The 11928-nt window shown below is 40.1% G+C and overlaps 1 protein-coding gene across 2 annotated transcripts in view; it reads left to right on the top strand.

Annotated features, from left to right (window-relative positions):
• The first annotated feature begins 527 nt into the window (after positions 1 to 527).
• The window catches only part of ZDHHC14 (zinc finger DHHC-type palmitoyltransferase 14), a 270957-nt gene continuing 259556 nt past the window's right edge, over positions 528 to 11928 (top strand). For both annotated transcript variants that reach the window (XM_036872139.1, XM_036872140.1), the window contains exon 1: positions 528 to 772. In XM_036872139.1, the coding sequence (XP_036728034.1) occupies positions 528 to 772 (245 nt within the window). The remainder of the gene's footprint in view (positions 773 to 11928) is intronic.

The following is an 11928-nucleotide window of genomic DNA, read 5'->3' as shown; positions in this document are numbered from 1 at the left end:
ATCCGCCGCCGGGAGGAAGGATTAGAATAAACCTGACCGAGGCGCAGAAGTGGCTCCCGAGGAAGCCGGCGCCGGGGCCGCCGCCTCGTGTCGCCTCGGGGCGCAGCGCTCGGGGGTCGGCGGGCCAGAGCCGAGGCGCGGCCGGAGGGCCGGGGCGGCGGGGCCGAGCGAGCGGCTGTGCGAGGGGGAGGGCGCGCGGCAAGCAGGGGGGCGGCTGGGCAGCCCCCCGCGCCCCGCGGGGCCCCGGAGCCCCGGCACGCGTGCTGGAAGCGACTGAGGACCGCCGCCGCGGGCTGCGGGCGAGCACCGTCCCTCTAGGTAGGGGATCCGGCTATGACAGCTGGGCTCCCCAAAGGGTTAACCTGGGTGTCCTCGGCAAAGTTGTCGCCGAGCCGGGAACCCGCGTAGGGGCCGCGGCGCCGAGGCTCTGGGGGCGGCCGGGCGGCCGGCGGCGGTCGTGGCGCGGCGGGGGCCGCGCGGCCGGGGGGCTGCTGGGGGTGTGCGCCCCCAGCCGGCTGCCGTCGTGGATGCCTCCCGGCGGCGGCGGGCCCATGAAAGACTGCGAGTACAGTCAGATCAGCACCCACAGCTCCTCCCCCATGGAGTCGCCCCACAAGAAGAAGAAAATCGCGGCCCGGAGGAAATGGGAGGTTTTCCCGGGAAGAAACAAGTTCTTCTGCAACGGGAGGATCATGATGGCCCGGCAGACGGGCGTCTTCTACCTGACTCTCATCCTCATCCTGGTCACTAGCGGACTCTTCTTCGCCTTCGAGTAAGTGGCGGCGAAAGCTCCCCGACGCCTGGCACCCCTCGCCTCCCCGATCCCTGGCCCTCTCCCCTCGCTACTTTCGTTTTCTAGAAGCCTTATCTATTGTATATTGTTATATAATACAGACCCCGCTCCCTCTGTTTTTCTTTAAAAGGTCTGTTTGCTTTTCGGTCCCCGGAGATAATGCAGTTCTGGGTCGGGCTCTGGGAGTGGAGGAGAGGGGAGAGAGGACACTTGGAAGGTGTGCCGGCCTTGTTGCTCCCAAGGGTTGAGTGGCACCTCGCAGGTGACTGATTCTTGGCGCGGGCCCTACTGAGTTTGGAGACTAGCAAACCAGCCCAGATGTAGCCTTCTGTGGGAAGCGGGGATGAGGCAGATCCTTAAGTCAGGGATAAACAGAATCGACTTCCTTTCGTGCTCACGAGCTGTAGGGCATCTTGCGAAGCTCAGTGGACTAAATCTTCTACATACCTTCCCTGACTAACGAGAAATCTTGGTTATTTTAGGTCTCAGAGTGTCGGCCACTCCATGTGGCTTGGAAGGATAATTTTCATTTTTCGTTCTCCTTAGATGTTCACTCTTGATCAACAATTTCTGATTTACTATCAGGTTTCTAAAGGATTCACTTTAAAAAAAAGTTTCAGTAAAAAAATGTTCCAAGCAAACACTTTCCCCTCCCCTCCCAATATTGGGGAACAGGTAAAAGGAGACTGTAGGCCTGTTCAGGAAGAGTATGACACTGCATAGTAACTTCTGATTCCAGAAACAAAACTTTGGGACTTTAGGGCTTTTATGGGGGAAAAAAGTGCATGCACATCTTCTCCATTCAGGAAAATCAAATTGACTAGTAACAACTATCCTCCTGCCAACTAATGAAAGATCTTCTTATTTGTTAATAGTATTAGATAAAGTAGTTGAACCACATTTCAGAATCCACTTCAATTGCTCTTATTGGGCCCAACATTTGCAATGCAGCTTCTTACATAATTCTTGCTATCTTATGCTCAATGAAACTTGTAGCTACTACCCCCTCCCATTAAAAAAAAAGCAATATATTTATTGGGAGTTCTTTGCTTTTCCTAGCTATTATGGGGCATGATACTTTCTGCTTCTGTTGGATAGGGTTAATTAAAAGCTTTTGTGTATGTTTACTTTTGTCTGTGGTAAGTATTAATAGGCTCTGATTTTGTGCCTGGTGTTTGATATTCCAAATGCTGTCTCAGTCAGAAATGGATGATCTCTTGAGAATGTAATACTTTTCACTTAAAGCCCTCTGACTCTGAGGGGAAACATTTTGTATCTGAACATTGTGCTGTGATTAACAATTTTAACGGGATTGAGTGAGAACAGGTGAGGAGAGAGATCTCAGATATAAACTCCTCACCTCCCCCAGCCTTTCTTATAGACAACGCCTCCATTTCTGACTATGTACAGTTTCCAGGTCTCTTCTAGAAGTTTAACTTTTGTGCACATTTGAGACTAGCTGGTGGAGTCTGCCTGGGGAGCTGGTAACGGGAGGGTAAGGGTGTGGAGAGGCTTCCAGAATGACGGGAGAAATGCCCTATTGTTCCTGCTGCTGCTCCCCTGCCCCCATCCAGAGCCACCAGAGCCACCCTCTTGTCCTTACAGACCTGGGGAACTGGCGGAAGGGGCCAGAGGCTCTGGGTGATTTTGCAGTCTGAGTCATAATAAATCCCGGCACTGACACGGTGATGCCGTACGCTTGAACAGAAATGCCATCCTTCCAATGGTGGCTTTCATTACAGGTGTTCCCCTAGATAGAGCATATTCACTATGTTCCTAATGTTAACAAAGTTTTGAATGGATCTATATTGGCATCTTTGCTCTTTTTTAGGAATGTTAAGAGTGGAGAAAATGGATTGATTTTGTGATTGTGTTGCAGAGCTTCAGCCACAAGTGTGTTTCATTTAGGATCCTGACTATTTCATTTTCTCTAAACACCCAAATCCCCAGTGTATGGTTAGGGGTCCCCTGCAGTTATTACTTACCATCTTTTACTTTCTTCTTTCAAACACTGCTTTTAACCAAACCATCATAAGTTCATTTTCACCTCATCTCTGTGTGTTTCTTCCAAGAGTTCCCCAAAGTCCTCGCTAGCAGGTTGTTAGGGATCTTTCTGTGTCAGCTTTGTGTTAACGGATGGCTGTAGGAATAAACATGTGCACTGGGATTTTATTAGCTACTGTCGGCAGCTTCAGTTTTAGATCGGCTCTACATGTATGTGTGTCTTTTTGTCCATGAGTGTTGCTTCAGTTAGGCAATTTGAAATTTCAAGAAAATAGGCTCATCGTAACATGATGCCTCAGTTACAAAAAATCATAGGGCTGCTCAAATCATAGAATGTTACGCTTTGGCAAGAACATTTGTCACTGTATTGCTTATAAGTTCTTTACCATTGCTAATGCCAGAGTGAAATTAAATAACTTTGACCAAATTAATTTGATAGAGACTCAGAGACCCAATTAGTCACATGCACGGGAAATGAAATGCCAACAGGCTAAGAGAGATCAAGAGAGAATGCCAGTTTTGTCTGCTCTCTGTCTGCTTTCCTTCTGCCATTCCTTCAGTTATTTACTGAGCATATACTATGTGGTTGCCTATTTTGATTAATTTCTTGTCTAGATAACTTTAATATTAGCAGAATTTGTTTTTAAATATGAGGGTCCATGTTTCTCCATACTGTAACACAAAGGCAAATATGAACTTTGAAAATAAGACATATAACTTCTAAACTTAGTTTTAGACCTCCTTTTCCTGCAACTCTTCTCCACCCCACCTCTCCTTCCTGACCTTGAAGCCATGGACAGGGAACTTTGTTCAAGAGAAGTGGACTTCTTGGAATGCAGCAACAGGTGTTGATACTGTCTTCAACCGTGGAAGAAAGGCAGGGTAGAATGATTTTTCTCACCTTGAAGATGAAGTGACAGAGGCTTAGAGAGGTTAAATAATCACCTAAGATCACACACTAATTAGTGGCCAGGCTTCTGGCTGGAAAGCCCGTGACCTTTCTGATGCTCTGTGCTTCTCCTCCTCCAAACATAGAATAGTGGTTACAGGCATGTATGCCTTTCGGAAGGACAGATCCCAAAATTCTTCCCAGAAGTATGACCCGAGACAAATTAGTTGACTTTTCTAAGCCTTAGTTTCCCTAGTTTCTGTTAAATGGGATTAATAATATCTACCTTTAAACGTTGTGAAGATCAAATGAAGTGTATTTAGTACAGTGTCTGATACATAGTACTCATTAAATGGTACATGTTATTAGAGCAGAACTTAGAAATAGGCTCCCAAGGACTCTGGTCACCCTTTTCTGAGAACCTGTGAAGGATGGAGTATGTGGATTAGGAAGCAAGCATGATAGCATATCAGGGCTGAAACAATGTGGAGCTGTGTAGTCTGCAGTTAAAACAGAGACCTTTGCGTGAGTCTGAAGAGCAGCTTTGCTCTTGCGCCTTTTATCCAGACCCTGAGCGAGGGCAGTGAGGAAGCCTACAAGAAGCAGGGACTGGATTTCATTTCCATTTTTGGAGCTACCATCTCAGAATCGAGAAGACAGTAATAAAGCAACTAGAAGAAACCTGAAGCAACTCTCCAGTCTTTGTCAAGTAGGGCGGGGCTATTTATCTTTAGACATCTTTTATTCAGCATGTGGAGTACTGGTCCAAAGTGACAGCATCTCATGGCTGTGTTTAAGAGGGAAGGGCGGAAGTTGGTTGCGGTTCTGTGGAGACATCTCACTGCTCCTTGCACTTACTGAGGGGCTGGCTCATCAAAGACTCCCTACAATGTCCTCATTCTCACACCCCCCAGAATTGCCATTTGAAAAGATCAGTGAACATTATCAATTTCTTTCTCTCTGACGTACACACACATATAGCCCACTTTTGTTTAGAGTTGAAAATTTGAAAAAAAATGTCTTTGGTCCTGAAGTACTGACATTTCGTAGTCTCTTGATCACAGGTGCAGAAAGAAGTAGATGAACTGAGTTGCAGGTGAGGTTCCTGTCTCCAGGAGCATCCCCTGAGGCCAGGGGAGGCCTGCTCAGATCTTGGACTTGACTGTCTCCCAAGTCTATGCTGTCACCACAGACAGTTTGGAGATGTTATTAGGGCTGAAGCCCTTGAGAATGTGGCAGCATTGTTAAATTTCTCCTCACCTAGAAGTCCATTGGTGATTCTTAAAAAAAGCCATATTTTTCTTCTCTTTTGTCCTCCCCTTTCCCTTCCTTCCCTTCTTTTCTTCATTTCTTCCTCCCTCTTCCTTCTCCTCCTTTTTCTTCTGCTTTGGCTCATCCCCTCTGAAATAATTGATGAATAATTGGTAGTCAGTTGAACTGGAGTCATGTTTGCCTTGAAGATGGAACAAGGGACTGTCCCCATAAACAAAAGTGTCATTTCCAATAATAATGTCTCCTTTTCAGATTGGAAATCCTTTATTATCGAGTAGAGGGTACTGCCCTTATAATATGTAGCAATCTCATCTTTTCTCAACTGTCCTATTCCGAACTGCATCAAGTTCTCCATCATATCAGAAAACGTCTGGAAAGCGTCCCATCTTTGGCTGGCCAGATGCTGGCCATGCTGTGCATCATAGAACACCGTGGGGTTGGTAGTAGGTGATGGTAGGTGACCATCAGCACCTTACACTGAACATTCCCTATTAACATAGTAGACAGAGTCAAGGATACTTTACTTTATAACCCACTGTGGCTCCACAAGAATTTTAGGTGGCTTCAAAACCTTGTTAATGGCCTCTTGACATGAGTGCACTAACGTATTCATTTATGAGTGATTAACACATGTAAATTCCATGGGGGTAGGGACTCGATTTGTTTTGTTCACTGATGTTCCCCCAGCACCTAGAGTAGTAGCTGGTACATAGCAGGCTCTCAGTAAATATTTATCATTTAATGAAATAATGGTAAAATTGAAACAGACTGAAAAATAACTTCCGTGTGCTTCAGTTTTTCATTTTGTAAAGTTGGGAACATTAATAAAATGTAAAATTAATAATATAGAACATATTTGCCTTGATTATCAATGTAATTCTTCTGAATTCAGAATCAAATATCATCCCTTTTCCAATGTATCAGTTGAAGCAGAAGAAATAAAAGATTTTCTTAGTTACTTAGAAAACTAGTTATAGAGTTGTGTTCTCTTCACTAACCAAGGCTTCTTTCTATTTTTCCTTTATTTTTTAACTAAACACTTTAAACAAATAAAGCACTCTGTGATATATATGAAGGTTACCCAACAACCACCAACATGTAGAGTAATTTTGCATTTTATAGGTTCTTGTCTTTGGATACTTGAATTTATATAATAGGACTTTTAAGGATTCTATTGACTACTTGTATTTCACTGTCTTCTCTCAGCTAGTGGGAACTGACATCAAATTATGCAGAAAGGACTCTTGTAGGTTCCTATAACAGGGTAATGATGATTAATTGTTTATTGGGCCATATCTACATAACCTGGAGATTTTTCCTTTGCAGTACAATGCTACACATAATTTATTCAAGGCAGAGTTATTATGTCTTAGCAAGAGAAATTAAGGGTTTCAAGGAAGTATGTCCATTGTTTTGTAGCTCAGGTTGTTAGGAAAGGGAAAACAGTGGTGGTCAATAGATGCTTATAATTAGATACACCCAGAAATATGGATCTGATAAAATGTCAGTTGGTTCAAGTAAGAGTTGGGGACTTTCTTAATGCTTTTGTTTAGTTCTTCACTAAATATAAAAGTTGGTCCTAATTCAAACTTATTTTTATAAACTGGATAATCTTCTAGTATTTCTTCAATTCCCCCCCATTTAAAAAATGTAATATTAGATTGATATAGAAGATTATATATAACAACACACATGCAATTTGGAAATAAAATACTTTTCATGACTATAAAGAGCCCCCATGAAACTACCACTCACTCAAGAACCATATCAATACCAGGGCTTTTGAAAAAAAAAATTACCAGGGCTTTCGAATCTACTTATATCCTTTGGGTTTCAGCCCTGTCCCATCTTCCTGCCCCTCCCTGAGGTCATCACTACCTGAGCTAGTCATTATTAATGCCTTGCCCTTTTTTCCTCAAGATTGTTGAATGTATGCATTCCCAAACAATAGGTTGTTTAGTTTGGCTTATTTTTCTATGTAAAAAATATAAAGAAAATTTTCTTCTATATATAAAAAAATAATGTAAATCTTTTATTTAAAAAAACTCTCTCTTCCTCCTCTCTCCTTCCCCTCTCTGACCCATTGAAGAGTAAGTTGCAGATGTCATGCTCTTTTATATCCATATTTTTCAGCATGTAATTCTTAAGAAAATTCTTAAGGGTGTTCTCTTATACAAACACAGTATTAGCATCAATTTCAGGAAATTTAACATGGATACAATAATCCACATTCAAACTTTGCCTTTGTCCCAATACTGGTGGGTTAAAGTTTATCATCTTGGTATTTGTTTTCTATTTATCTAATATGTTTTTTCTCTTTTCCTCCTTCTTGCCTTCTTTTAGGTGAATTGCCTATTTTTAGTATTCCATTTTACTTTAAAAAAATGTGGGCTATGTTTCTTTGTATTTTTTTTAGTAGTTGCTTAAGAGGTTAGAATATGCATCTTTACTCTTTAATAGTCTACCTCCAAATAGTAATATTGTACTTCAGAAATAATACAAGAAACCTATAATGTGGTAATTCCACTTCTCCCACCCTTTGAACTCTTATTGTCATATATTTTATATCTGTGTATGATACAAATCCAGTAATGTTATTATTTAAAAGCAGTCAATAGTATTTAAAAGAAACATAAATGTATATACATATATAAAATAAACATACTTTAAAACAAAACCTATACAAACATATAAAATCTAAGACACACATATACACATATACACAAATATGTACACATATTTGTACATATATGAAATAGAGATAATTTTAAATAGAATTTTGTATTTATCCTCACATATTTACTATTTCTGGTACTCTTTATTTCCTTCATCTGTATTATTTCCCTATGGCCTAAAGTACTTCTTTTAGCATTTCTTGTATGCAGGTCTGCCGGTGACAAGTTCTCTTGGTTTTTGTTTTGACAGTGTTTATTTTGCCTTCAGTGTTTATTTTGCCACCATATTTTCACTGGATATAGAACTCTAGTTTGACAATTTTTTTCTATCAGAACTTTGAGGATGTTGGCCCATTGTCTTCTGGCTTCTTTTGTTTCCAATGAGAAGTTAGCTCTTATTCTTTGCATTTCCCCCTGTATGTAATGGGTGAACTTTTTCCCAGGCTGATGTTCTCTTTATCTTTTTTTTTTTTTTTAAATTTTATTTATTTATGGCTGTGTTGAGTCTTCATTTCTGTGCGAGGGCTTTCTCTAGTTGCGGCAAGCGGGGGCCACTCTTCATCGTGGTGCGCGGGCCTCTCACTATCGCGGCCTCTCTGTTGCGGAGCACAGGCTCCAGACGCGCAGGCTCAGCAATTGTGGCTCACGGGCCTAGTCGCTCCGCGGCATGTGGGATCTTCCCAGACCAGGGCTCGAACCCGTGTCCCCTGCATTGGCAGGCAGATTCTCAACCACTGCGCCACTAGGGAAGCCCCTCTTTATCTTTTGTTTTTTGTTCTCAGCAGCTGAATGAGGACATACCGAGGTGTGGTTTTCTTTATATGGATCCTGCTTCAGGTTTACTAAAGCTTTGGGGATCTGTGGATTGATATGTTGAAGTTTTGGAAAATTTTCATCCGTTACTTCTTCAAAAATTTTTTTGTCTTGTTCTCCCTCTTCTCCTGGAACTCCATTTATTTATATATGATACCATTTTGTATAGTTCCTTACATCTTGGATTTTTAAATTTTTTTTTCTGTTTTTTTCTTTTATCTCTTTGTGTTTCAGTTTGACTAATTCCTATTGCTCTGTCTTCAAGTTTACTGATCTTTTTCTCTGCTGTGTCCTGTCTATGATGAGCCCTCTTTGATACCTTACTTTTTATTTTGAGCATTTCTGTATTTGAAAAACTAGTTTTTTTAACATTAGTTTAAAAAAATAATTTCCATTCTTCTCCTGAAATTATGTTTACGTCCATATTTTCTTTTTTTTTGCATGTATCTTTTTACTTTTTGTTTTAATTTTAATTTTTATTTTTTTGAATTTTTGAATTTTATTTTATTTATTTTTTTATACAGCAGGTTCTTATTAATTATCCATTTTAAACATATTAGTGTATACATGTCAATCCCAATCTCCCAGTTCATCACACCACCACCTCCGGCCACTTTCCCCCCTTGGTGTCCATACGTTTGTTCTCTACATCTGTGTCTCAATTTCTGCCCTGCAAACCGGTTCATCTGTACCATTTTTCTAGGTTCCACATATATGCGTTAATATATGATATTTCTTTTTCTCTTTTTGACTTTCTTCACTCTGTATGACAGTCTCTAGATTCATCCATGTCTCTAAAAATGACCCAATTTCGTTCCTTTTTATGGCTGAGTAATATTCCATTGTATATATGTGCCACATCTTCTTTATCCATTCGTCTGTTGATGGGCATTTAGGTTGCTTCCATGACCTGGCTATTGTAAATAGTGCTGCAATGAGCATTGGGGTGCATGTGTCTTTTTGAATTATGGTTTTCTCTGGGTATATGCCCAGTAGTGGGATTGCTGGGTCATATGGTAATTCTATTTTTAGTTTTTAAGGAACCTCCATACTGTTCTCCATAGTGGCTGTATCAATTTACATTCCCACCAACAGTGCAAGAGGGTTCCCTTTTCTCCACACTCTCTCCAGCATTAGTTGTTTGTAGATATTCTGATGGTGCCCATTCTGACTGGTGTGAGATGATACCTCATTGTAGTTTTGATTTACATTTCTCTAATAATTAGTGATGTTGAGCAGCTTTTCATGTGCCTCTTGGCCATCTGTATGTCTTCTTTGGAGAAATGTCTATTTAGGTCTTCTGCCCATTTTTTGATTGGGTTGTTTGTTTTTTTTAATATTGAGCTGCATGAGCTGTTTATATATTTTGGAGATTAATCCTTTGTCCATTGATTTGTTTGCAAATATTTTCTCCCATTCTGAGGGTTATCTTTTCGTCTTGTTTAGTTTCCTTGGCTGTGCAAAAGCTTTTAAGTTTCATTAGGTCCCATTTGTTTATTTTTGTTTTTATTTCCATTACTCTAGGAGGTGGGTCAAAAAAAGATCTTGCTGTGATTTATGTCAAAGAGTGTTCTTCCTGTGTTTTCCTCTAGAGTTTTATAGTGTCTGGTCTTACATTTAAACCTTTAATCCATTTTGAGTTTATTTTTGTGTGTGGTGTTAGGGAGTGTTCTAATTTCATTCTTTTACATGTAGCTGTCCAGTTTTCCCAGCACCACTTATTGAAGAGACTGTTTTTTCTCCATTGTATATCCTTGTCTCCTTTGTCATAGATTAGTTGACCATAGGTGCATGGGTTTATCTCTGGGCTTTCTATCCTGTTCCATTGATCTATATTTCTGTTTTTCTGCCAGTACCATATTGTCTTGATTACTGTAGCTTTGTATTATAGTCTGAAGTCAGGGAGTCTGAATCCTCCAGCTCCATTTTTTTCCCTCAGGACTGCTTTGGCTATTCAGGGTCTATTGTGTCTCCATACAAATTTTAAGATTTTTTGTTCTAGTTCTGTAAAAAATGCCATTAGTAATTTGATAGGGATTGCATTGAATCTGTAGATTGCTTTGGGTAGTATAGTCATTTTCACAATATTGATTCTTCCAATCCAAGAACATGGTATAATCTCTCCATCTGTTTGTATCATCTTTAATTTCTTTCATCAGGGTCTTATAGTTTTCTGCATACAGGTCTTTTGTCTCCCTAGGTAGGTTTATTCCTAGGTATTTTATTCTTTTTGTTGCAGTGGTAAATGGGAGTGTTTCCTTAATTTCTCTTTCAGATTTTTCATCATTAGTGTATAGGAATGCAAGAGATTTCTGTGCATTAATTTTGTATCCTGCAACTTTACCAGATTCATTGATTAGCTCTAGTAGTTTTCTGGTGGCATCTTTAGGATTCTCTATGTATAGTATCATGTCATCGGCAAACAGTGAGAGTTCTACTTCTTCTTTTCCAATTTGTATTCCTTTTATTTCTTTTTCTTCTCTGATTGCCGTGGCTAGGACTTCCAGAACTATGTTAAATGATAGTGGTGAGAGTGGACATCTTTGTCTTGTTCCTGATCTTAGAGGAAGTGCTTTCAGTTTTTCACCATTGAGAATGATGTTTGCTGTGGGTTTATCATATACGGCCTTTATTATGTTGAGGTAGGTTCCCTCTGTGCCCACTTTCTGGAGAGTTTTTATCATAAATGGGTGTTGAATTTTGTCAAAAGCTTTTTCTGCATCTATGGAAATGATCATATGGTATTTATTCTTCAATTTGTTAATATGGTGTATCACATGGATTGATTTGTGTATATTGAAGAATCCTTGCATCCCTGGGATAAATCCGACTTGATCATGGTGTATGATCCTTTTAATGTGTTGTTGGATTCTGTTTGCTAGTATTTTGTTGAGGATTTTTGCATCTATATTCATCAGTGATATTGGTCTGTATTTTTCTTTTTTTGTAGTATCTTTGTCTGGTTTTGGTATCAGGGTGATGGTGGCCTCATAGAATGAGTTTGGGAGTGTTTCTTCCTCTGCAGTTTTTTGGAGGAGTTTGAGAAGGGTGGGTGTTAGTACTTCTCTAAATGTTTGATAGAATTCACCTGTGAAGCCATCTGGTCCTGGACGTTTGTCTGTTGGAAGATTTTTAATCACAGTTTCAATTTCATTACTTGTGATTGGTTGTTCATATTTTCTATTTCTTCCTGGTTCAGTCTTGGAAGTTTATACCTTTCTAAGAATTTGTCCATTTCTTCCAGGTTGTCCATTTTATTAGCATAGAGTTGCTTGTAGTAGTCTCTTAGGATGCTTTGTATTTCTGTGGTGTCTGTTGTAACATCTCCTTTTTCATTTATAATTTTATTGATTTGAGTCCTTCCCTCTTTTTCTTGATGAGTTTGGCTAATGGTTTATCAATTTTGTTTATCTTCTCAAAGAACCAGCTTTTAGTTTTATTGATCTTTGCTATTGTTTTCTTTGTTTCTATTTCATTTATTT

This window comes from Balaenoptera musculus, chromosome 12 (assembly GCF_009873245.2).
Source record: "Balaenoptera musculus isolate JJ_BM4_2016_0621 chromosome 12, mBalMus1.pri.v3, whole genome shotgun sequence".
Taxonomy (NCBI): domain Eukaryota; kingdom Metazoa; phylum Chordata; class Mammalia; order Artiodactyla; family Balaenopteridae; genus Balaenoptera; species Balaenoptera musculus.
Note: the sequence above shows the minus strand (reverse complement) of the source record. Positions and strands in the feature narration are given on the sequence as shown.